Genomic DNA, 27488 nt, shown 5'->3' with positions numbered 1-27488 from the left:
TTTAACGTGTTTTTAGATTGGGTTATGGTCGAGAATAAGCTTTATGTGGCCTCTCTGGACTCCCATATATTTGCACTAAGTTTAGTCGGGCACCATTTGCAGTCATCAGCCGACATTTGAAGCAAAAATGTCAGGTAAAAAAAAAAAAAAAGCCGCGTCGCCGCAGCACTTTTTGGGCAAGCTCCATACCAGAAACCGGAGACTTTTTTTTTTGGCCATAGTATAGGTTTTCCCGGCCAATTTCCTGAAATGTTCATTCACTTCTGAAAATCGGTCATTCTTTTTCGTCTGAATTTGAATGCACGTCTTTCATCCCATTTCAATTCAACGAAAGTTCAATCGTTTTCATTGTGTGTGCATTCGGTTTTGAGAAACAGACGGCCAATTACGTTACCTGTGCAGTCATTTACGCAAGCATACCTTTTCTAAATTGATTTCGGGTACAGCTAATTTGATTGACGATTAATGAAGAAGAAACCCCTAATTGTATCTGGTGCCGATGGCATTAAAGTAAAAGTGAAATAGAATGGTGAATGTTTAAAATTGCCCTCTCAAAGCAAAAAAGAAGTCTTGTAAACAAATCTGAATGGACATAAACGAAAGGTGCTGCTCAATCACTTAATTGATTGAATTGAAATGGAATCGAATGCTCTCGTAGCGAAAATGAAACGCGTGTTCAGAGCAATTCTCAAATTCCGACGAAAACGAATGACCGATTTTCAGAAGTGAATGAACATTTTAGGAAATTTGCCGGGAAAAACCTATAGTAACGTGTTTGATCTTGACAGGTACTATATAATGAAAATAATATTTTTTTTTAAGGCAAATGGAGTGGAGTCTTATAAGTGCTTCTTTAATTTGAAAAAGAAAATCCATCATTTATAAGTGGGAGGAATCCATTCAACTAAATGTATACAAAGCATATACAAGCTATATAAATGACGTTGATGTATTCTGCATCATATATAATGGATATTCTTCAATATTGTGTGGTGATATGATATTATGATAATATACCAGTTATAAAACTGGAAAATAATGTATTACATTTTAATGTAATTTTTTTTTTTTTTCAATATCTTCATCCATGCAGGAGTATTGCAGCCCTATCATTGATAGCTTTGTCTACGCTTCTGAAATTTCCCAACCCGCTGAATGCAATGCAGATCCTGTGGATTAACATCATCATGGATGGACCCCCAGCACAGAGGTAAATTGTCAACAGCTGTTTGTATTACAGTGTATAACATTGTATTACATTGTATAACATTGTATTACATTGTATTACATTGTATCAATTCCTGATGCATCCATTGGACATGTGCAGTGTTGGGGCGGTTGTGGGCAGTATAAAGAGTAAAATGCGGGGCCGTTTGGAGTGATACGGGGACTAATGCGTTAACAACAAAGTGTTAATTTTTTTTTATTTAAAAGATGTAATCACTGTGAATTTACAGAAATGGTCTGTTTGTAATTGGAAAAGGACACCGTGGAAAAATCTTTTATAAATGCAGAATGCCATAATCTTATGCATGTTTAAAGCAGGCATGCCACTTTTCCTTGGATCCGCTGATTTCCTTGTTTTTTTTTACTTCTCACGAATGCCATTACAGATTGAAATACATTGTACGAAGTCTTGTGTCGTTTGGAGTTTCCTCATTCTTTCTAAATTCCCAGTTGCGTGCCTGTTAAAGGCCAGTTCATTCTTCATTCACATTCCATTACAAAGCGAATTTGTTAAGGAAACAGCGAATGTCACCATGACATTTCAACTGTTGACGTCAAGATATTTGTTTTGCTGACGCTTTGCTAATGTAATAAAAATAAAAGTCTTGTGAACTTCCTGTGAAATCCTGTGAAATCCTGTGAACTTTTTTGGACAGCAATGATACTGCTGTGATATATCTCACAGTATTTAATTACAAAGGTGCGGGATGACTGTTAAAAAGGGCCGGGTAATTTTGACCATCTCTCAGCCGGGGGGGGGGGGGGGGGGGATTCCGCCCCCCTCCCCCTAAGATCTCGGCCATCAAGTGACGAAAAATTTTGAAACTCAGTACATGCATAGAACAACTTATCATGAACATACCCAAGATATTTCGTGACTATAGGTCAAAGGGTTTTGGAATTATGGCTTATTAATTATTCATATGCAGGAATGGTATTTCTGCTCTGTGTACACCACATATTATGGGGAAATTCAGTTTTCACGCAAAATTTTTTGCCGTGGTCCGATTTTTATGTTTTTGGTGTCAAAAGATGCGCAAGGCTCGAGGCTAAAAAGTCAGAACAGCTCAGGTCGCGAAAAAAACAAGTTTTTCAAGGCTATCGCAGAACAATTTAAGGGGGTGGATTCTGCCCCCCCCCCCCCAGCCCCTTTAGGGTTAAGGAAACAAAATTATTCCATAAACATTGAAAATAATCCAACAAAGGTGAGAAACAGTTTTTGAAAAATCTTCAACTTAAAAAATGTGAATGTGTTGATTTCATAGAAAGGGTCATATTTATGTTTTTAAAAAAATCACATACTTGACTTTTTTTTGTTACGGACTTTACAATGTACAGGAGTGGCACATTCTGAGCACTTGAACAAAATTCGCAAAATATTAAGACTCATGAAAAATAATAGCTGCATGTTTTACGATGCTTAATCCTTAAAAATACTTCAAAATCAGAGGGTTTTCAGAATGGAAAATGAGATTACATTGGGTAACTTTTTATTTACACCATTTTATTATGAGATTTTCTTTTCTTTGCAAATCAGCAACACCATTTGTTTTCATATTTTTATAAATTTTTCCCTGGTAGTCTTGGCAAGGAACCAGTGGACAAGGACATAGTTCGTCAGGGTCCGCGTCGCGTCAAAGACCCCATGATAACGCGGAGTCTGCTCATCAACGTCATCTCGTCTGCTTTCATCATCGTCTGCGGTACGCTCTGGGTCTTCTGGCGAGAGGTGAGCAAATTTTATGGAAAATATTTTATATTAAATGAGACAAAAGTCGCAGAATGTCATTTTTAAAGGGTGAGTCAAAAAAAACTAAACCCAAATGTCGGGACTATTGTTTTATTGAAGTTCTGCATGTAGCACTTTCAAAATCTAGGACATGAAAGCCCAATTCATAAGCTTTCTTTTAGTACAAAAATCATTCAAATCGCTCATGTACTTTTCAAGTTACGGAATTTTCAACACAACCACCGTTTTAAAGTTCTCTCCACGGATCACAAAAAAAGCTGTGTGTTCTTTCAGCAAAACGAAAACAATTCACACACATCCCTATGTGATTTGCTTTCGTTTTGCTGAAAGAACACTGAATTTTTGTGATCCGGGGACAGAACATGAAAACGGTGGTTGTGTTTAAAACTCTGTGACTTGAAAAGTACATAAGTGATTTGAATGATTCTTGTACTAAACGAAAGCTTAAAAATTGGGCTTTCATATCCTAGATTTTGAAAGTGAACTTCACTCAAACAATGGTTCCAACATTTTGGTTTCGTTTTTTTTTTACTCACCCTGTAGTACAGTTGGACAAATCCAAAATTTGAAGGGGTGGTCAATTTTTGGTTTTTAGGTGAACCTCAATAATATTAGTCCTCTTCTACATTTCCCCAAATTTTTAAGCTGTATCAGACATCTAAAAAAAGAACTATTTCAGCCTATTTTATTGGTTGCGTTTTCCTTCCCGTTTCAATTTTTCGGGGGAACAAGCCTGGGATTTGCTACACAATTGCTCAAATAAAGTTGGTCTGTATTTCCGTAACTGAACTCAGTATCCCCAAATGTTGTATACCTAGGCATGAGATTTTTCAGACTTTTGTCTGAAATCAGACTTTTTGAATCTGAGAGAAAGACATTGTTAGTATAGAAAGATAAACATTTTTCAGACTTTTAGACAATTTTCAGACTTTCTTTTCAATTGACAATTTCATCCCTGTATATACCACTGAAAATCCAGAAATACAAATATCAATAATTGCAATGTTTTACTTAGTTGAGGAATAAATGATAGGCCATACATGTACATAAGCAAAAGTTTAAAGCAATGTTTACTTTAATATGATTTATAATAGGTTTCCTTTAAACAATAAGTTTCATTTTCTTTTATACTTGGTAGGTTACACTTGTTCAGCTACATCAAATATATGATATATAAAATATTCACAACATAGTTTCAACATTGTTTCTCCAACTATAACTAGATTATTATTGCCTAATTTATGCACTCTCTCTATGGTAAACAAACAGTCAGTTAAGGAAAAACGTATACAAAGATAAACACGGCCGAAATGGTTTTGGGGGAAAAAATATTGACATAAGGAATTTGTTCATGACTCCTGTATGCGATGTAGGTTCTGTGTTCCCAGTGACTGGCACATTTTTGATAACTTTTTCGTTGTCTGGTGTGCTATTTATCTATGTCAAATTTTTCACCTTTGAACACAAATTTTGCTGACTCTCACTCTAAGCCCAGCTAAATCCACAACCCCTTGACCCTTGTGCCACTAGAAAAGTACACCCTGCGTTTTTTTTAGTTTCGTTATCCATTCATACGTGTGTTGGAACATAAGAGTATAAGAGCCAGTTGTTTGGGGCATTGTTCCTTGTTAAGCAGTGAATTCCATGTTACTTGTTGCTTGGGGGGGAGGGCATGATTTTAATCCAGCTGGGCTTTTCCCTTCGAGGCGAAAGTCTCATTCAACATCTGTGGACAATAGCCTTTATTCATGAGTCGGCCAGATTAAATTGAACACCAGGTAAACTCGTTATTTTTGTCTAGCCTGAACAAGTTCAGGAAAGAGACTATGCAAACACTATGTCTGTACATGCCGGTATGTCTGTATGTGTATGTCATGTATGTGGTATTTTGGTCAAAGTTTCAAAGAATTTCTCTCATTTCAAAAAGTTGAGGTCCAATTGGACCCAAACTGGAATCATAAATGCAACATGGCAACCTGCATATGAAACCTTCATGGTTTCAGATATTAACAGATGCAAGAAGAGTTCTAACACAGATACTTACGATTGCTGTAAATTTCAGGATATTACAATGAAAATCATTAAAATGCATATAATGGCATGATCCTTAAAACTATCTGGTTTTTTGGTGCTTTGTTCAATGAGGGCCGTTGCCAATCTTCAATAAACACTCTTGACATGGCACGTCATGCCCTGCAATTGAACTTTTGTTATTGCCCAATAATTTGTTTCAGTTGATAATTTATAACTCAAGCATGTTTGTCATAAAGACCACACATTGAACTGAGTGCACTGCATACTGCGGTAAATTATTGCCAAAAAAAAAAATTAGTTGAAGACAAAATTCCTAGGGTTGTTACAACATGCATTGACTAAAAACCCAAGGAACCTTGGTGAAACACCATCTGAATCCTACGAAACTGATCTGCAACAAGTAGTAGAGACTGGGCCTACTTTCCTCAATCCTAGAGAATCCTCCAAACCCTCCTGATGGATTTTGATAGCTCTGATAGGATAAGGGTTAATTTGAAAAAAGTGTAGAATCCTGGCACCACCTCTTTGGTTGTGTACAAAGTCTAGGGCATGTTGGGAGAGTCCAATGCATTTTCAAAGTATTTCCTAACAAAATTTGAAATGTTTCTGAGTCCTAGATTTATGTCAGTTCAACATTTCTGCAATGACTGACCTTCATTGAGATAACATATATGAACAAAAAGTGGTGTCAGGATGCAACATTCTTTAATGGGCCTTAGGCACGAGTTGGCCATTTTTGTCGTGTTCCCAGAATGTGTTTCATAAATTGTGACCTGTTGATTGGGATGGTGCCAGACTATTTATTCACTATAGCCTCACTTGCATTTTTTTTTTAAATGTGGCTTAAAACATTAATCACAAATTTTGAATGATTCATCTGAGCAGACTGGTATTAATTTATAAACGTAATTGCTTTCATTTCTCTACACAAGTTCCAAAATGAAGATTTTACCTCACTCTCAATCCAATATGGCCGACTGGTGAATAAGGCCCATTTGATCATTTTGAAAAATTAAAGTGACACTGCGGCATGTCATGATTGATCACTGTCTACCGCATCGGATGAAGAAGCAGACATGGTTAATCACTAGGATCAATAAGAGGCTCCGTGGTTGTTTACTGTATCCGTGACAACGGGTTGCCTATCCCCCGCAAAATTTGAACAAGGACTGTGCAGAGTGTGATCTGTTGCTTTCAGATGTATTGGCATATATGCACTTGTAATAAGCAAAGGTTATGAAAACTAGACTGGGCCCAATTTCATGGCACTGCTTAGCACAAAAATTTGCTTAGCACAAAAATAGTCTGGCTTATAAAAGCAGGTAACCAGCCAAAACTCCACGTGATGTATATTACTTGGGATAATTGCTCGTGATCAGTATTCAGCTGTTGTTTGCTTAGCATGAAAATCACATGGAGTTTTGGCTGGTAACCTGCTTTTATAAACCAGACTTTTTTTGTGCTAAGCAAATTTTTGTGCTTAGCAGCGCCGTGAAATTGGCCCCTGTTCTTTCTCGCCCACAAAACCTACGTTTCAGGGAATCTGTTTAAATTTAATGACAGATCTTTACATCTAAAAACCAGCCAATTTTGATTCCAGAAATAATGATTCCTAACCCTAACCCCCCTAGGGGTTCCGCAGGACTACCCTGCTAAATCTAACATAGTCCAACGGTTACTTCCTGCTCAATCCAACAGAATCCAACTGTGCCTAATTTTAGTTGTCTGCTGGATCCAACAGAGTCCAGCTTGGCGTTATTTGTCAGTACCCAACAGAATCTGACTCCCATTGATGTACATTTGTACAAGGGGTTTACTGCTCAATCCAACAGGCTCCAACGGGTTATTGATATAGTTGGACCTTGTTGGATTCAGCAGGGGAGGTGTTGGCTTTTTCCTTGAAGCATTTGAGCTTTTCAGAGAGAAAAAAAAGGACTGCAAAATATTTTACAAAAGGGAATGTATAATAATAATAATAGCAGGTTCTTACATAGCGCTTTTAACAAAGATCAAAGCGCTTTACATTATTATTACCCCTGATCATTGGGCCAATTAAACATTCCAAGTACCATCTCAGCTCCCTGGGGAGTGTACAACTCGATGCTGCCTGTTAGGCAAAAGGAAGCTAATTCAACCACAATAACCATCTCTGCCCTCACAGGTACCCATTTACTCCTGGGTGGAGAGAAGCAATGAGTGACAAAGTGCCTTGCCCAAGGGCACACGCACCATGACCCCGGCTGGACTTGAACCCACAACCCGCAGCTTTACCCGCAGACCACAAATCCAGTGCTCTTGACCACGAGGCCACAGCACTCCACAATGACATGTATTATACATGTTCAAAATTAACATTTCGAAGTCTGAGAAAATATTCTGCTGGTATTGAAACATCACACCCGCCAAACTTTAACCCTTTAAAAAAAAAATGCAAGAAGTGGCTACTGACTGCTACATGTTGACACATGACCATGATCTTATCTTTTATTAGTGACATGCAGCAATTGAATATTTCTAGAATATAATTCATAAATTATCACATGCCTGAACAAAAATTATGGATATAATAGTTTGCCTTTACATTGAAGATCAAAAAAATATTGGGAGTCTCAGACTCATATAGAACTGTTTAATGCATATTTTAAAATTGTTTGTTTCTTTATTCTCTGGGTATTTTTGCCTCAACTTCTAGATTTTTTTTTCCCCAGATGCGCGATAACATCATCACCCCACGTGACACAACAATGACGTTCACGTGTTTCGTCTTCTTTGACATGTTCAACGCCCTCAGCAGTCGGTCGCAGGTAAGCCTTTCTCTCCCCCCCCCCCCCCCCACCTATTTTCATGGAGTTACATGTTTGCAATTCAACAGATATATAAACGTCGATGCACAACTTGCCCAAAGTTTGTCCAAATCCCATCAATGAAACATGTACATATGTATATCACTTTGAAGCTTATTATCTGTATTTTATTGAAATGTAGTTTATTTCTGTCAGTGATCAACAGGTCGGCTGTTACTTGCACCCGAGAAATTAATTTAATAGGTACACAGAATAATCAATTTGTCTAAGTATGTCCGACACCATGGTGTTCGAGCTCTTTTCTGCTACAGCAAGAAAAGTTAGAATAGATGAATAATTTTTTTTTTACTCATTGTAATTATGCACATTGTACAAAGTAGAGAAGCATTGTGAAGCAAATTAATGTCCAGAATCAATCAATACATACAGCTATGTATCTGTGCACATCACATAGCCATTTTGCCGTTAGGCTTTTTTACTAAAAAAAATAATCTCTTCTATCAGCAGCTCAATAAAATTGGTAGGCCATAAATCCCCCCCAACCCTGTCTCAAATAGAGCATCTTTTTCTTTATTCTAGTACAATTTGTGTTAACAAACTTGAACCTTTGATTGATGTTGACAACTTTAATGCAGTTCTTCTGTCAGTTTAATATAACTGTTATTTTCAAGACATATTCATACAAGTTTTGTATTGCAGAGTTCAAAATAAGATAATGAGGAAAAACTGTTTACCATCATGAAAGCAGAATTTTTTTCCTGCCTTTTTTTTTTGAAGGGCTAATGGTGAGATAATTACTTTCAAGTTCATTTATATGATTCTTATTGCTGTTAATGCAAAAAAAAGAAGAAACCTCTACTCTGTTCCACAGATAAAGTCCATCTTCACGATTGGGCTGTTCACCAACCGCATGTTCATCTACGCTGTGGTAGGATCCCTCATGGGCCAGATGGCCGTTATTTATTTCCCGCCCCTCCAGAGGATCTTTCAAACGGAAGCGTTAACGGCATACGGTAAGTCGGGCATTAGTGGCCATTTGTTTCACTTCCCGCTTACATTCTGGTCATTGTTTTGCGATCAAATTCTGAAAGCCGAGTTGCAGTTTCCTTCATTTGTTTATACCATCAACACTGAAAACTGAAATTTTAGACTTCCTGGTTTAGGTTTTGTCAGCCTTTTTCTTCTGTTTTGTTTTTCTCAATCCCTCAGGTTAGTTTTTAAAGCTTCTGACAACTGTCTGTCAACATGAGAATATGTTTCTGTTTTACTAAATTGAACAGCTAAAACCTAACTCTCCCGATGCGTAAAATAATCCACTTGGAGTTTTGGGAAGATTCGGAAAGGATTGAGGGGGAAGTGGCATGGGGGGGGGGGGGGGGGAAACAGGTTGGCATATCGGTACTTTCCTTGCCTTCCACCGCTACGACCTGGGTTCCAATCCTATCCAAGGCCAACATGTGGATTGGGATTGTCCTTCTTCATTTTCATCCAGAGGTTATCTTGAATGGATGCCTAACAATGATATTTAAATAAATAGTTCCTTATGTAGAATAAGGAAGGTACAGCAAAATAAGTGCTGTGTTCTGAGGAAGAAACAATCCTGTGCTCTTAAACAAGTGTGAGTGCACAATAAGCTCTGGCCGTGTTACAAGAAGCCTTGCATGAAAGTCTTGCATGAAATTAATCAAAATGATCCCTGCCAGAGCTGAAAAAATGTGATGCCGAAAATGCGACGCGGATGGCACATATGGAACACCATACTTTTGGTCAACTTTCCTGGGACACACAGACAGACAGACAGACCATTTGACTGACCGACCGCCCACCAAGCGACATGTAAAGAGCACCTGTTGTGAAGTGATTCCTTTAAAATGTCGTCGCATGTTGTCTTCTATCCTACGCTGCTGAATCACGGGTCTACACCTAAATGCATTTGAGTTCACATTGTGATCACATTTCACATGAATGACAAACAGACTAATTAAAATAGTTCGTGGTCTGACGGCCTCAATGTGTGGCATAACATTGGAATGACGGCAGACCTTGTCAATGTGTAATTTATGGCTACGGTCAATCAAACCCAACTGCTTGTGTCTGGTGTAAGAATCCATTAATGAGACTTGAATAAATGTAATTTTCATCTTAGTACACTACCTACGTGTATGGAGCAATTCCAAGCTTGTGCTTGGCTGGCCGGCTGGCTGGCTGGCTTGGAGCTCCATTATTCAGCTGCCAATTTTTTCCTTGTCTACCCCTTTTTTTTGGGGGGGGGGGGCTTGTTTTTGTTGATTCAGAATTTGTTTCGACTCCTATTTCATTCTGGGTTTGTTAATACATTTTGTCAAATAATTTGTGAGGTGAATTTTTGGAATAATTTGTGTAAAAGAAATTTCATGTGATTGAATATTTTTTAAAGAAAATATTACGTTTTCCGTTTGCGAAAACCCGGTAATTCTCTTGCAACCTTGGAACAAAGATGTCAAATGAAAAATGAATGAAATAACTTTCCTTTTGAAATTGTGTTCCTATACCATGCAAAATTAAAACACCACAAGCTGAAAACTGTTTCAGAATTTAGAAAAACTCATGGAGAAATCATGTCAGTATGTGGAATAATTCACTTAAATCCCTTAAATGTGCAAAATACGGCTTTTAATTTGAAAGCTCAAGTATATTTCAAAGATGACGAATCCATTCATTTCATTCAGTTTCTGCTGCAATAACCAATCATCTCTCTAGATTACATTTTCATAGAAAGTGTCATTCTTTCATCAAATCTGAATCCAGAAATATTTGCAAAAATTGATTTGTTATGAATTTTTGGGTCTGAAATCAATTCATTGTATTGTTCTGTATCCTTGGGCAGTATTTAGTTTTTCTCTGAAAGCTGTTGCCGAGAATATTAAAAAAAATGTCATGTTGTCGTTTGACAAAGTCCGACAACCGTTCGCTCTGCCAGCTGTTGCCAAAATACAGAACGGAAGGACAATTAATACCAAACAATTTATTGTAAGGTATGGAATTAAAAACCAATTTATAATTGATTTTTATAATACCCAGGTCTCACTGACCTTTATATATCTTATGGTACATTTATTTTGCTCTTTAGTTATTATTGTGTTTTTTTCTAATTGTGGAGGATGAAATTATTAAACGATTATATGATTGATTTTTGTATTATCTCCAGGGCTCTCTGACCTTTGTGTGTTATGGATTGGATGTATTTATTTTGCTCTTTAGTGTTATCCGATTTTTTTTCTGATGGAGGTTAAATATTCAGCTTGTGATATATATCACTCCTATCAAAGTACAAATTCTCTTGACCTCGAAAAAAAATCACCAATTTTTTTTCCAAGCTTCAGTCCACAAAACTATTAACAAATTAACATGGTTCAGGTACAAAAAAAACCTGTTAAAGGGAATATACATTTGCAAACATCGAAAAATAAAACTACCAAGTTTTTACGAAATATCTTACTAGGATGTTGGTAAATGACTCACAAGCATTCTGGTGTGAAGTCATTTTCAAGAAAATTGTATTTTTGTATACATTTCCAACGGTGGTCGGCCGACCACCGTTGGAAAAACCTAACTATTGTTCAACAACTGCTCCATATTTACCATTTGTTTCAGTTCAAATTGTGTTTGCTATTGGTAACATGCTCATGAATGGGTGCAGGCCAGCTAGACTGGTTCCCTTACCTTACAATTTTCCGGCATCTATAATTTGATCCATTTCATCTTTAGTGAAGTCAGGGAACCAGACTACTTGAACATTTTTGTTTTTCTTGGTTTTTCGAGCATTTTCAGACACAAAACTTCAAACATGTCAGTGTAACAATATTTTGATCTACTATAGTTACCCCTCAACTAGTTCATTTCTGAGAATTACAGTGAAAGCCAATGATGTACATTCCCTTTAAGCTTATTTTTTATTTTGCCCAAATTTCTACAGAACCAGTTTTGAAAGTTATTTTAGTATTTCTTGCCCCCTTTTATATTACCTGTAGTTACTTTACATTTTGTAATCTTAAGATGGTAATTGGGAACTTATGGAACCTCAATTTGGTCTGAAATCCACCTGATGATTTTGAAAGATGTAGTAGGGTTAAATCTAGCCCTTTAAAGGGGTCATGCGATGAAGTTTTCTTAGGAATATATATTTTTTTGTGCAACTTTCTTCTCCTCTTGAATGTATGCATAAACTATTTGACGTTCCTTTTTGGTTAAATTTATTGAAAAGTTAAGTGCGCTTCTTTAAACATTTAAAATATTCCATACTTTCCCGGACAACTGAGGGCGCTGTTACTGTGATGTCATTCCAGGAAGACACTGTTCAGTTTTGGGGTTTTCAGTTCAAATTGTGAACCCAAAATTTGCTCATTGAAAGCATTTGTGAGAAAGGGTTGCTCATTGGATTTATTCTGCCATGTACTTAAACAAAAACAAATCACCAAAGAAAAATAAGCGTACGCCACCAGAATAGAATATCCAAAATTCTAGCAACTTCTTGTGATGAAATAGCTGTAACATTGAGGTTTCTGTCCGGAATGACATCACAGTTTTGCTCATGAATATTGAAAAGGCACCAAAACACCCATGAAAATGGCAAACTGAACATTGAAAATAAGGTGAAATGGGACACGCAGGGGCATTTCCAAGGATTTCACAATTACATCGCACATGGCCCTTCAACTTTACACAGGGATTAATGCCCTGTGAAAGTACAAAGAATGTGACATGAGTTTCTGCAGAGTAGTGGATTTTGGAGAATTAAAAAAACATTTTCAGAAAACTGCATTAGTTTTAATTGAATAAATCATGTGGTTTGTTCTTTGTCAATTGATTGTAGATTTGTTACTTCTCACGGTATTAACCTCCTCAGTCTTTGTCGTCTCGGAGATTAAAAAACTGATACAGCGACGACGAGATAGACACTACGCCGTCAATCAGCCGTTCAAACACGAGTACGTATGACACTCTCCACAATGCTGTGCCTAGCTGCATGTAGTTTTACTTAATTTTTTTTTTTCAGGGAGTAAATATGTAGATATACAATTGTCTTTTTAAAAAACATTTCTGTAGGTGCTTAGTCTTGGTACAAGTCTGGATTTATATTTTTGTTTCCCTCTGCAGTCAGTGGTAGAGGACGCTATCAACAGAATGAATCAGATCAAAGATTGGGAACTTTGGCACTGTGTTCCAAGAACTTGTCCGGCTAGTGCCCGTGTGTGTTATATGCTGGGGATTTCTCGAGTCCAAGTGCCTAAATTCCCAACATCAGATTTTATTCATTGTGTTGATGGTTCCCAGCACTGTCGTGGCTGCTTCAATGCATATGGCAGGGACCGGTGGCATTAGGAGAACAAATAAGAAATCCAGACTTGATCCAAGACTAGTAGGTGCTGAACTACTGATCTCTATATAAAGACTGGATAGCAGATATCAATACACCAGTCACACAGTAGACTTTGCATATTGACCAATTCGCCCCCGGTCTCACGAAGATGGCCGTGTATAAAATACGAACGTTCTACGCGTATATACAGCGCGCGTTATATCAACCGTTGACGCGTATTTTGGTCACGTACACAATGATGTTCTAAAAAGGACACATTTCCGTAGTGATTATTATTTCCAAAACGCAGAAAAAGTGAACTGCGGCATTAAAAAGTAAAACCACGATGTTAGAAAAATTGTGAACCTTGGTCAGTAGTGGTGGTCAAAATTTAAGTCAAGTGAACCGCGAAGTTACAAAAGAAATAATGCTGTCCATAAAAGACGGCAACTTGTCCTTTGTAGATCACCAGCCGGTCTCACCAATATGGCGTCAAATTCATTCATTGTGCGGGTCTTTATCCGCTATCCAGTCTTTATATAGAGATCAGTGTGCTGAACCCACATTTAATGAGTGACATGTGACTTACTGGAGAGGGGGCTGAACCCGTAATCTCTGAATTGCCATTCCGGTGCTCTACCAACTACCAATCCGACCAAAAAAATGATGGATGATTCTGCCCGTGTTATCCAAATTGTTATGCTCGATTGGTTACTTGAGTCCGAAAAAAATAATAGCACTTCGGGGTTCTACAGTGATGTATAATTACCATTGGAATTTCAACAGGCAACAAGCATTTAATAAATTATAAATACATGTAGATAAATTTATGTATTTAGCTTGTGTGACTTTACCAAACCGTGTGCAACCTGCAGAAATGTTCACTGAGTCCTTGTCCTTGACTTGAAATTGAGATTGTGTTTAAGTATTAATTTGTGAAAATTAAATTTTACTATAGTTTTGTTTTGAAAAAAAACAAAAAAAAAAAAAACCGACAGTGCACTCTGAGGGACCAAATTTGAAGAGATGATAAGCACAGAATGGTGCTACTGCTAAACAATTAATTTTTTTAAAGCTACAGTCCATCATTTGCAGCTATCCGAAAAGTAACTGGCGTAATTATTGTTGAAAAACATTCTTGATTGAAAGATAGTTGAAAGTAGGGGGACTAAACTCCCTGTGAAATTATTCTTTCTGGCAAGCTGTCATTTTGAAGAAATCAACAAAAGAAGGCCTTTTCAACGGTGCTTCTTAAATTAGTTGTTTTGTTATTCGACGAAGCGCGTGCAAGCATTTACATGACGCACACGTGCGCACAGTTGCTATAATTCATCGTATCAGTGCGCGACATCGCTCAGCTGCAATCGGCTCAGTGAGAACGTGTATCAGACGCTGAATTCAGGCCCAATGCAAAACATGATTCAGCAACTGTTGATTTGAAATCGAGATCCTAGAATGCTGTTTTTCTCAAAATATACAGCTGAAGCTGGGCTGAAACTTCAACAGGTTAGTTGTTCAGTATCCTTCTTTAGATTTTGAGCACTTTTGTTGCTTCAAACGAACAAAATGCACAAATTACAAATGATGGACTATACCTTTAAGCAAGCATAAGATGAGAGCCAATTCAATGGCTGCGTCCGAGTTACTTGCCTACGGCTGGAAATTATACATGTGCCTATGGAAACGGCTGCGGCTACTTCCCATAGAGCCGTGTGTTATTTCTAGCCATAGCCAAAGTAATTCAGACGCAGCCTATGAGCCATGTCACACTTTTAGCTTGTAGATCAATTTTTGATAAGCCAAAGCTTTTCATGCTAAGCAGGGCCCGAATTCATAAGCAGAAATCAACAGAGCACCAGTCACAAGCAATACGCACTGCATGACATTTTAGCTGGTAACCTGATTTGGTTAAGCACATATATTTTCTATGCTTGGCAATTGTGCTTACCAGCTCTGTGGAATTGGCCCAGATTTCATATAAAGTTGTGGTGGGGAAAACAATTTCAGTATTTAATTTCTCCGTTGATTTAAAGCTGTGAAATTATGTTGGATAAGTAGTCAGTGTGATTGTTGATAAGATCAGTTACTTTTATGTTAATTAGAGTTATGGTTTCGTGTGTGAAAGGTGGCAGATTCTTTTAATTGAAGATAAAAATTTATTTGGACACGATAATGATGATATTTTTCCAGGGATGATATTATGTGCTAGGCATGTCTAGTCTGTGAAGTAACTTTTATTTATTTATATATTTGTTTTGGTTGAATAACTGACTTTGATAGTGATTTAAAAAAAAAGTATGATTGTTCTTTAACACAGTGTTTATAGGTTACTGATAATATTGAAATTGTGTATCTTTCTGCACACAAGATGTCGATGAGGTGGGTGGAGCAAAGATGTGCATGGTGCAGTAGTTGTAATTCCTTATTTCGTTTTTTAAACTATCCCCTAGAATTCCTAATAATCTTTCAATATTTCCCACATCCTTTATTAGAAAACACATTCTCATAAAATTTTAGTGCAGCTCAAAACTCGCCCCTCTCTATTGACGTTCGATGTGCAACTTGCGATTGAAAATATTTAAGTAACACGGTACAAACATTTAGCTTTTCGCTGCTTAAACTTGAACAAAAGTTTATAGTTTTTTATTCACAATCAACTTGTAATATATTAACTTCAATTGCAAATATACTTTTATATAGAACTTATACCTGCTACTTCAGTTTTGTGAATACAGTTTGAATTGTAATACAGTATGTTTTTGCTTTCATTTCTTTAGCAATACAGCATTGCAATGTCTTAATTATGCCGGTGAGATTTATAGCTAACTTTATTCTAAAAAGATATTATATTTAAAAACTGTTATGACATTTAAGTTAGAGAAAAATATTTTCGAAAATTTTTTTCAGCTGTTGCGTACTTATTAAATAACTGCTAAAACATGCTTACAAGAATATTTGTATCACTGGCATACATTGCAAATGTTATTGGACAGGTACCATGACAACGAAAAATATTGATTTGGAAAAGCGTTTTTAAACGAGCACAATTTTATGTTCATGACTTTAAAGAAAATCTTGTATTTTCTGCAGACGTCTAGCACATCGGCGTGGATTTAATCTGGTTAAAATGTTAGAGATGCAATGTTTTACTGAAAATTGTTTTAATTTCCCAATATTTGTCTATCCAAAATTTAGCCTACTTTTGTATTTCCCCCCCCCCCCCCCAAAAAAATTACAAAAATGGCTACCTCTTTGGGAGAAAAAGTAGAATAGTACTCATTTCAAAATCGATTCCCTGTAGTACTGCACCAGTATTTCTGATCGCTGGTAAACGTTGCATATGCTACAACTACCCCTTTATGTATGAATTAGGCCACAGTGCGACATATTAGAGAAAAAAATAACTAATACTCAACAGTTCAGTGCATATGCGTGTCATGGTTTTAAAAACAGCGATATTTCTTCTGTCATGATCAATTAAAAAAAAAACCTACATTGACCTGTGGACTGTACTTCACTGGACTGTACTTCACCGGAAGAGAGAGACCTCCAGCTGCTCTCTCAGCTAAACGAAAATGTCCTTGTCATTTACTGCGTGGTTCACGTAGGTTGGGGGCTTGCTAATTATTTTCTTTCTCTGAGACTAAAAAAATACTTTATTGAGTACCGGTATTTTTTAGTGGTGGCTTACGACACATACTTGTAAAAAGTGGGTACATGTGTTTATATAAAAGTCTATTTACGTTAATAAATAGTATGAGATATAGACTCGTCCTTTGTTCTGCCTGCAATCTTTCGTGTGTTCGTGATATTTGCAATACCTGCATTGTTGCGTTTTGTAGGTAGGTACGGGCGGTTTGAAGTCTCGTACGGAATGCAGGTGAAGTACGAAGCATGTTAGTTTTTTTAACTAACTGAAAATTCTTCAACTTAAATATATCGTACGTACTGGATAATATTACGTATACGTAATACGAAACAAAAATCTCTGTAGAAAGGGCCTTGGGGATGTCAGTTTCGGAAGTCCGTTTCCTTCGTGAGCAATGGCATTTTCACAGTTTAATACTTCACTTTCAAAAGACCGCCAACATGCATGGAAACCGACCTTGATGAAATGAATCTTTAGTCTTTACTAGCAACAAGAAATTGCTTCAGTAATTTAAGACCTCAGTAAATTAGTGCGAAAGTGTTTTCTTTCTCTCTTTTTTTTTGGGGGGGGGGGGAGGTACCAGAGAGCCAGCCAAGCGTCCTTTTTGTCCCTATCTGACTGGCTGACCATGGAGGTAGTTTCCTACCTCCATGGGCTGACTGACTCTCACTTGTGAGCCGCGCAGTTCCATCGTGTAGGATCACCTCGTAGAGCCAATTAATACTAGACTAAATCCGGCTCCTTGTGTAGACCAGATGCATGAAAAGACATTCAGTACACAGCTATTCGATAGAATAGAATTGTGTGCAGTTGGGACCTACTAGCTTGCCTTGTCTTACTTTGTTAATAGACCTTTATCATGCTTCCACCATTTTAGTCATGTTCCCTGTATCCAATAACAGTACTGAATAATAATGTTTTTGTGCAAAAAGGAACCAGACTATTTTTCCTTCCAGCCTCGCTTTGGTTACATTGATCTGAATGGGAAAAAAAATCAAGCTGCAACATGATAATGGTCATATGGAGATCAATGATAATGGTCTACAGCAACCTCGTCCCCAGGGTGTCGAGCAGTACGCGCCCACCACTACCTGCTCTCTCACCCTGGTATTGGATCATTTGCATGTGCAAGATTTTTGAACATGTATGCAAATGAGGAATAGTCTGGTGCCTGGATATGCGTTACACATTAGCGTTTGTTTTTGTATGCGGTGTCTGGGGTAAATACAGAGTCAATTCGTAGCAGCGCGAGCACGGCGTGAGTTACGAAAACACGATTTTTGAAATCAAACTGTTACGATCTTATCGAGACAACATGCAGTATCATATTTCATATTAATATGAGCAAATTGGAAAGGAAATTAGTATTTTCGAGAAGGCGTGGACGAATGATCGCGAAAACACGTACTGCACGTTGTGAATAATAGCACCAAGTACACGATAAAAATCCATTACTAGCCAATTGCGGTATCCAATCAGGATACAGAAGAAAGTTTACTATCCAGGGTTTACTATTGGAAACGCGGTTGGAAATAAAGTAAGCACTGGGGACGAGGTTGGCCTGACCTACAATTTAAGACGTGAGCGTCGGGAATAATTGTCAGGTCTGGGAACCAGACTAGATCTGATTGGGGAAAAAAATCAAGCTGCAACATGATATTAAATGGTCTACAGGCTTTCATCGTGTGTAGCTCAATTAATATCGCACATGTGTGTCGTGAGTGTAAAAGTGTGACTAAGATATTCCTAGTAATTTTGAGCCTGTTGATGAATTATTTCCAGCGCCACCGAAACGCAAAAGGCTTTGTTTGCCGTTTGCACACGTGTTCCGTGCCGGGGACAAAACGTCACCGTGCACCAGCCGGCCCGGCGAACGCAACGACTCTCACAGGGCGTCAAACACGGGTTAATCATTGAACCGATTTGGTACAGTTTCTCTTGACCTGTGTGAGGCGGGGCGAAGCGATATTTACAGCCATTTCGATACGGAAGAATAATATTGTGAAGTGGGGATATCTGTGTCATAATAATAAACTAGCATCAATTTCAAACCCAGTTATACATGTACAGTAAACAAAATGTAATCGTTTCTTATCAGTAAAGTGGGTACATGTATACGGCGCAAAATTGTCAGTGGAAAAGAATCAGCTGGGTTTTTTTAACAGAAAGACAATTTCTAGCAATCATGATTTGTGAATGATGATAATTAATTAGATGGAAATGGTTAAAAATTGCGAGCGATGATAAAGAAAAAACAGTGGATGATTTTATATCTAAGTTTGTTTTTGGTTTTGCTTATGTTTCGAAGAAAAAACGTTTCTCCATTTTACGCAAGTTATTGATTCAAAATTGCCCCTATACTATCCGATTGGATACGATTTATTCGTTATTCTTTTCCTTCTATGTATACATGTACTCTTACTTAAAAGTACATGTACTTTGTCACCGTTTTTCATTTTTCGACTTCGGAATTGAAAGTAGGGAGCTCAATTTCCCACGGTAATTGAAATTGAAACGAATAACAGGTCCCGCTTATGATGAAAGCAGAACCTCAACCAACAATGATAACATCAAATGCTTATGTGTATTATTCCAAGTTATTCACGGAACCAAAACGAGTAGAGAAAGAGCAGAGTACTTTGTCACTTTTTCATTTTTCGACTTTGAATTGAAAGTAGGGAGCTCAATTTCCCACGTTAATTGAAATTGAAACGAATAACAGGTTCGGCTTATGATGAAAGCAGAACCTCAACCAACAATGATAACATCAAATGCTGATGTGTCTTATTCCAAGTTATTCACGGAACCAAAATGAGTAGAGAAAGAGCAGAGAATAATCGTGGGGAGGGCTGGCACAATGAGAGTCACAGTAGCAACTGTGCTATGGAAGTTGCCTTTTCCTCATGCATGGCCTACTGCGTATAGCATGCACATGCAGAGAATCAATAAACGAGCAACTACATGTACATGTATACAGTCAGTGGTTGTAGGCCTATAATTATTTACAAAATACTGCATGAATTTAATGCATAGGCCTAATATCAGGCGCGGTCCTAGAGCCTGTATGTTAGGGGAATAGCAGGGTTGGATCCAGGCGTGCTGAAATAGACCGGTTGTTTTCTCCGGACACATGGGCCTCCAAAAATCAACAGGTGTTGGGGGGGGGGGGGGGGGGGGGGCTCGTACCACATTTTCAGTGGGGAGCGCTGATAAATTCCTATTATCATGCACACTAGGCTTATATATTACCTAATAAATGTAGTGTACAAATGCCCCATTCTCACGACTATCTTTTATGGGGAGGGGGTTGAGACAATTCGCATGTGACGTCACCTTCTATAGACCTAATTGGCTACTGCTATTTTAATTTTTGTAATTATTTTGTTTCGGTGTTTTTTGGTGTGTGTTTTTTTTTGGGGGGGGTTGACAAAATCTCCCCGTATAACCGCGCCTGCATAGTACGAGTAATGGTCGTTCTGTCCATTTCGTGATTTATATGTATCTGCTCATACTCTATACGTATTCAGAGCTCCACAATTCTATTTATAAGTGGGTCCGGTAAGTATCCGAAGGCCATGCATGCAAAAGTCATCGGTAAGAATTAAACCACATTCTACACATTTCATTGAACATTATATTTTAATGTTTTGACTACATGTATACGCTATAAAAGTCACACACGAAGATAGATCCTTGCACTGCACATTAAAAATTCTTGCACTTAATTTCACGAATATAAAATAAGTTCGGTTCTACTCTTTCTCATACCTGAAAATATTTTATGCACACTTAAAACTATTGTACAAACATTGATTTCGCTTTGATGTATAAAAACGTTGTAGGCTACTGATACCTAATTGTGCACCATGATTGTGGTAGAATCTGTACCTTTGCCTCATTCAACAAAGGCTGCTGTATGAAATCAGTACACTTCAGTATTTCCATTTTGGCACTTAACATTGCATTTATCTATTCCATTCAAGGTTACATTTTTAGTTATATGTGCGAGAAAGAATGGAACAGTAAGATACTTAATGGAGGTCTTCATTTACTACTCGTCTCCTTTTTAAAGGAAAAAAAGCACGCAATTATGTATAGCATAATACTGTAATGCAATCATTTTTTTTAACGCAGTGACAGAAAATTAAATTATCTGCCGACTGAATGCGTCCAATTACCCTGTTTTTTCCTGTGTCAATTGCCTTTTATTGTTAACAGCGTTTTTGTTTGGTTGTTTTGGCTTTGTTTAAAGAAGAGGGCACAACAGTTTGAAAACACATTTACTTCTGAATACAATTTAGGTATATTTTCATGTCAATTTATGGAAAACAGGCGTCACAGTTGCAAACTGCCGCTGTAAACGTACAACGATATACAGTAATAGAAAACTTGATTTATGTATGTAAATTTTTACATGTATTAACATTATATAAGCATTTTAGTCTTTGAAAATGTCGTCCACTATATATCCTCGTTTTCTTTTAGCCTCCTGCGGTTTTTTAGGAGTTGGAGGGGGTGAGTCCTCATGTTCTGTTCTCTCCTGCCCGTCAAATTGTTGTGATTTGAAATCATCCTCTGCAGTCACAAAATCGTTCACCAGTTTCTTTTTGGACTTTGTGGATGAGTTGAGCTCGTCATCCCCACGGGAAGAATCGCCGTCTTCCCCGGTAGGTCCGTCCTTCTTTTCCGGTGGTTGGCCCTCCTCGTCCGGAGCGACTTTTGTGGGCTTCTTGGTCAGGAAAAGGTAGAGGTAGTAGAAAAACACGACGATGAAGCCCTCTATTCCGGACACGATGGCGATCAGGAGCGGTATGACGGCCACAACGTCCGACTCTGGGGCCACGTAAAAGAGTTTTGCTACCGAGACTGCGAGAAGGGTGTTCTGGCATCCTGTCTCGATGGCGATTGTGACGGAGGTTATATAGTTGAAGTTGGCTATCCGGGCTACCGCCATCCCGAAGAAGGCACCGATCAGAGTCAAGATGGAGGATGTGACCCAGACTTTCCAGTCGCCGAAGAAGACGTAGTACTGAGCTGGGATGTAGAGAACCACTCCCAGGACCATCAGGAGAAAAGTGAAGGGCTTGACCAGCTTCAGACAGAACTTTCTGGCCTTGGGGAACTTGTAGAAGAATGGGACTCCGATGACGAGGGGCAGGACGAGTCCACAGAGTTGGATCAGGAGCTCCTTGAAAGGCGTCTCCAAGCGGCCATCCCCGTCAATGAACGGCTGGGCGTAGATAAAAAGATTCAAAGGCATCATCCCCACAGCTATGAAAGTAGAGAAGGTGGTCATAGCCAGACTGAGGACTAGATCACCGTCTAGGAGCAAGACCTCGATGTTACTGAAGAATCCACCTGGGCAGGTGCCGACTAGGACCAGGCCAACGGCCGCTGCTCCTGTCATGTCGAAACACTTGGCCAGGGCGAAAGCCACCGGAGGCATGATGATGAATTGGCACAGCATCCCGATGATGATGCCCCAAGGGGGTTTAATTCTCTCCCAGAGAACTCGGGGTTCCACCTTGGCTGCCATGACCACGTACGAGATGACGAGCCACACTACCAAGATGATGGTAGCGATGTTTCCTAGCTCCTGAAACGGGGGCCCGACATTGACAATCCTGGAGGAAATCTCCTTTGAATCTTGGACGATCCTGACCCCTCCCCGGCCGACGAACTGCCCGTGGATGCTGACCAGAGTGCTGAAGGGGAACGTCGTGTTTTCATCGATGATAAATTCCACCGTCTCGGTGAGCGTTACCACACTGGTGTCTACACTCTCAAGGCTCAAGGCGCCCAGTAAGTCCGAGTAGGTCACCGTCATGTTGAGTTCGACGGTTTCCTTAAATGTTACAGCCGCTTCCTCGCTGTTACCGATAGTGAAGTTGAATTCCCCCATCACACAGCCAGAGAGGTGCATCAGAACACAGTAGAGCAACAAATGCCTGAACATCGTGCACTGACAAGATCGAGTCCGTAGCTGAAACATAGTTCTATTTCTCGTCACTCCTTTTATCAAAATTCTGATATCTCTCTCGAAAAACCTGCCTTCTATCTGAACAATTGTCCTGGCGAAGTCCCACACGAGAAGCTTTCAAATTCAGTGTTATTCCAATGCGACCAAAGTTCACTTTGTAAAAAATGATAACAATCTCCTACCGCCACCGCTACCAGTGCAATGTGGTGCATGTCGTTCTCTTTCTACTGGCGTTTTTCTCCTTGTGCATTGGAACGGTTCATTCAGCCATCATCATCAGTTTATGAGGGTCAGGCGCGCTCGCTTTAATTAGCCTAACAATCGTTGCCTTGAGAACGCACCAACAAACTACCGCTGGCTCGAGGGATGGGGAAGTGACTGTCTATGTACAGAAGGAACCGGTGCATGTTGCTGTGTGCGTTGGAATACAAGAGGAAAAGAGAAAACAAATCGATAATGTTGCATAATGTTCGGCGCGACGCAGTGAAAGGGGTGCAGATTAAACAAGAACAAATAGGTACCGGTTATTTCGGTAGGATGACTTGCAACTTTCGTATTTTTACAGCGCTTAAAATACCCTACATACTAATAAGTAGCTCTACCTATGTGGCTTAATTTTCATATTTGGGGTGGTGATGGATATTTATTATGATAATTAGGCCTACCATCAGAGTGACTGTTATTGTAATGATGACAAACTCGGTTACTTACCAAGGGTTCTGCGCGGAGTTAGAGTGATCTCACTAATAACAGGTGTTTTATTCATTATGTGTTAATTCGTTGTATTCCGTTCTGTGATCTGCGGTTTGGCACACTCAATACGTTCATGACGTACGGACTTTTATACATCAAGGTTTGACGGGATATCAATTGACAAGGATGTTCGTGTTTCGTTATGGAAATTTGCACAATGACGTCACGGGCTATCTTCACGGTGGGTCATATAGTGACAATAAAAAGCCAGGAAACTGGATGTATGCCGCTGCGAAACTATAGTGCACTATTCTCCTCGTAAAGTAAACATCATATTCCAAAAATAGTTTTCTTTGGACAATAGTTTTATATGGAAAGAAGTAAACTCGGAGCTGTAAATATTTATGATTATCGTTTCGGTTTGCGGTAACACCATGTGGTAATAACTACTGCTTAGAAGATATTAGTTCTGAAAAGAACTTGTACTGCTTATTATCAACTTTGCTAAGTAGTTTTTGTTCTGTTAAGAATAGTCCTGCTGTAAGTTCTAAACGAACTTGTCTTTGGTCTCAACGTTTCGACTAGCCTGCTCTAGTCATCGTCAGTCTCCTGACGACGTTTCGACTAGCCTGCTCTAGTCATCGTCAGTCTCTTGACGATGACTAGAGCAGGCTAGTCGAAACGTTGAGACCAAAGACAAGTTCGTTGAGACCAAAGACAAGTTCGTTTAGAACTTACAGCAGGACTGTTCTTAACAGAACAAAAACTACTTAGCAAAGTTGATAATAAGCAGGACAAGTTCTTTTCAGAACTATTATCTTCTAAGCAGTAATTATTACCACATGGTGTTACCCGCAAACCGAAACGATACCGATACCCCACCATGCAAAGCCTCAAATCTTATATTTATGAGTACCTTGTTTCAAATGTAGAATACAATTTTAGAAGTAATTTTGTTTTGGACTAAATGAGTTTATCAATCAAATTACGTTAGCTTAATAATGCTACCGTGACACTTCTGTTTCATAAAGCTGTTAAATATTGTCTAGCTCCAAATGTTATCCATTATCCATTACAATGTGTTATACTATGGTTGAAATATGGGTATACCTAATTTTGCAACAAAAGTTACTCCAAGAATTAAATTAAGGATTAAAGCAAGATTACATGTATTAACTATACCAAACCAACCCACAGCCCACGTTATGCAAGCGAGCTAGTGGTGGAAATTGTGGTAGAAAACGACAGGGTCTATACGTATGATACCAGTCAACCGATATTCCTTCCTGTTATTAAAATCAAATTATCGATACCCGCATAATATTGACATTGGAATTCTATGTGGCGCGTCTCTCTCGCAAATATTGACACTGATGAAACTCGACGAGCAGAGTCGCGCTATTTGAGTAAATTAACTTTGGTATAACTGAGGGTACGTGGCACGGTATGACAATGTTCTGTAATTCATTTTTTTTCTCCCTTGCTGGCTACTATGTAAGTAAGTATAGAGACTGTGTCAAGAGCCGATGTGGCCCATCAGGCCGGCGTTTATCTCCGGTTTCAGTAGCAAGAAAGGACTGAGAATTATTTCTACTCCCTCTGGATGGGATGCTTGTACATCGCAGGTTACTCCCAGCTAATGCTGATATCCTTTTATACTCCTGGGTGGAGAAAGGCAAGTGAGGGTGAAATTGCTTGCCCAAGGACACAACATATGACCGTCTGCTGGATTCGAACCTCTGACCCTCTGATCATGAGTCACGAACCCTAACCACTAGCCACACTAGCCACACTAGCCACACTAGCCACACTAGCCACACTAGCCACACTAGCCACACTAGCCACACTAGCCACACTAGCCACACTAGCCACACTAGCCACACTAGCCACACTAGCCACACTAGCCACACTAGCCACACTAGCCACACTAGCCACACTAGCCACACTAGCCACACTAGCCACACTAGCCACACTAGCCACACTAGCCACACTAGCCACACTAGCCACACTAGCCACACTAGCCACACTCCCCACTGGTTTCTATGTAGTAATGATTTATTTGTAAGAAAATCATGGGTCCATTATTTAATAACTGAAAACAACACAGCAAAACAAAAATCACAAAACTTGTTTTTGTTCTCCTTTTATTTTTAATTTATTTATATAATATTTTTGATGGCCATTTTCATCAAATATTAGTCTGTCTACTTCGTGCACCGTGACCGACTGGTCCAAAGCATTCACCAAACTTGGCAGATAGATTCTTATAGCCCTAGAGAAGATATTCAGAAGGGGTGACGCCTAAAATTATTTTGGGAAGGGTGCCCAATTTGCATAAATCGTAAATAGCTGCCGTGTAATATATTTATTCCCATATTTTTGGTATATTTATAATTTTTTTGTAAATTGTTTGAAAATATTCTATTTGGGGATTCTACTCACATACCCTTACTTAAATAACATTTTCAGAAGCATACAAGTGACTGAATAATTATTGGGACATAATAGATCCAAATGGCTACCATTATACCCGAAAGTTGCCCGCATTTACCTTGTCCCAAGATATCATCAAGTAAAAGTAGTCTTGCAAACCTCAGTATTAACGAATTCACAAAGCTGCTTACTGGCACAGTTACCCTTATAAAACTATATGGAAAATCTTGTAAACAAGGACAACATCATGATATTTATCCTAGAATTTTTTTTTAAAAATGAGGTTACCGTAAATTGGGCTAAAAGTTAGGCGAAGGGTAACGTGGGGGACTTGAACAAGTAATTCAAGGAAATTCCACAGTATGCCTGTAACAAATCTGTTGACGTAGAAACATTATTTTGAGGGTCCCCCACGTTATGCAACCCTTCAGTCGTCTAATTTTTAGCCCAATTTACGGACACCTCCCCCCCCTTTTTTTCTGGGCTAAATATCATGTTATCATTGTTCACATGATTTTCCATATAGTTTTATTAGGATAACTGTGTCAGTAAGTAGCTTTGTGAATTGTAAGCTCTTCAGTAGTGAGGTTTGGCAAGACTACTTGGTGATATCTGGGGAAACGGTCAATGCGTGCAACTTTAAGGTATAGCCTAAATGACATCCATTTTGGATCTTTCATATTATATCCTCTTAATTATTGAGTCACTTAATATATGCTTTAGAAAATGTTATTTAATTAAGAATATGTAAATATAATCCCCAAAATATACTTCTCAAATATATATATATATACACCAAAACACGGGAATAAATATATTACATGGCAGCTATTTACGATATATCAGTGCAAATTAGGCACCCTTCCCAAAATAATTTCGGGTGTCACCCCTTCTAAATATCTTCTCTAGGGCTATAGGAATCTATTTTCCAAGTTTGGTGCTTTTAAACCAGTCTGTCACGATTCCTCACAAGCCACCTGACTGTATCTAGCGAGGGATATACATGTAGTACCAATTTGGGGTGACATACTTAACTTCGCTGGTTAACATTCACGAGTACCAGGAATGTCTCACCTTTGACTGGTTCCCGCACCCAATATAGGTAACATTCGAAGTAAGAATGGATAAAGGGATCAGGAACCAGTCTAGTCAAACACGTGTCAGTGGATGACGGATGATGAATGCGGTTGCGCTGTTTATGCACGGACTGGATAATATAGTTTCTACAAAGTGAACATTACGTACAAATATTATAGCATTACAAAGATGACAAAAACACATTGAAAATTGTCAAAAGGCACATCGTGGGATGGTGTTACATTATGCTGTTCTATAAATTTTATTAAGGAATTGATAAGTAAAGGGGTTTCAGGTTTGAAGATAGTGTACGGTACGCTTTAAAGAAATTGCCTTGGCTTTGCTGCTTATTAAAATTCGTCTCTTTTTTTAAGCACTTCCATATTATTGCTCAAAATAATGTACTGTTCGTGTAACAATACTAATTAATCTAATCTTTTCTTTCAAATTTACATAACAATATTAACAAACTTCAAAGTATTTTATTTCATGATTCATACCAA

General features: G+C 38.4%; 2 protein-coding genes across 4 annotated transcripts in view; one reads left to right on the top strand and one right to left on the bottom strand.

The window, feature by feature from the left end:
• LOC119736956 (calcium-transporting ATPase type 2C member 1-like) overlaps positions 1 to 14129 on the top strand; it is a 35089-nt gene extending 20960 nt beyond the window's left edge. For all 3 annotated transcript variants that reach the window (XM_038211002.1, XM_038211001.1, XM_038211000.1), the window contains 5 exons: positions 1094 to 1210; positions 2809 to 2956; positions 7720 to 7815; positions 8687 to 8828; positions 12668 to 14129. In XM_038211002.1, the coding sequence (XP_038066930.1) occupies positions 1094 to 1210; positions 2809 to 2956; positions 7720 to 7815; positions 8687 to 8828; positions 12668 to 12792 (628 nt within the window). In that variant the 3' untranslated portion in view covers positions 12793 to 14129. The remainder of the gene's footprint in view (positions 1 to 1093; positions 1211 to 2808; positions 2957 to 7719; positions 7816 to 8686; positions 8829 to 12667) is intronic.
• A 6293-nt stretch (positions 14130 to 20422) lies between these two features.
• LOC119737900 (ileal sodium/bile acid cotransporter-like) lies at positions 20423 to 23597 on the bottom strand. The gene is made up of 2 exons (XM_038212547.1): positions 23494 to 23597; positions 20423 to 23193 (listed from the first exon to the last, which is right to left on the bottom strand). Exon 2 carries the CDS (start codon positions 22792 to 22794, stop codon positions 21241 to 21243), a length of 1554 nt encoding a protein of 517 aa, XP_038068475.1. The 5' UTR covers positions 22795 to 23193; positions 23494 to 23597; the 3' UTR covers positions 20423 to 21240.
• Between the last annotated feature and the right edge of the window lie 3891 nt (positions 23598 to 27488).

Source organism: Patiria miniata, unplaced genomic scaffold (assembly GCF_015706575.1).
Source record: "Patiria miniata isolate m_02_andy unplaced genomic scaffold, ASM1570657v1 HiC_scaffold_3, whole genome shotgun sequence".
Taxonomy (NCBI): domain Eukaryota; kingdom Metazoa; phylum Echinodermata; class Asteroidea; order Valvatida; family Asterinidae; genus Patiria; species Patiria miniata.
Note: the sequence above shows the minus strand (reverse complement) of the source record. Positions and strands in the feature narration are given on the sequence as shown.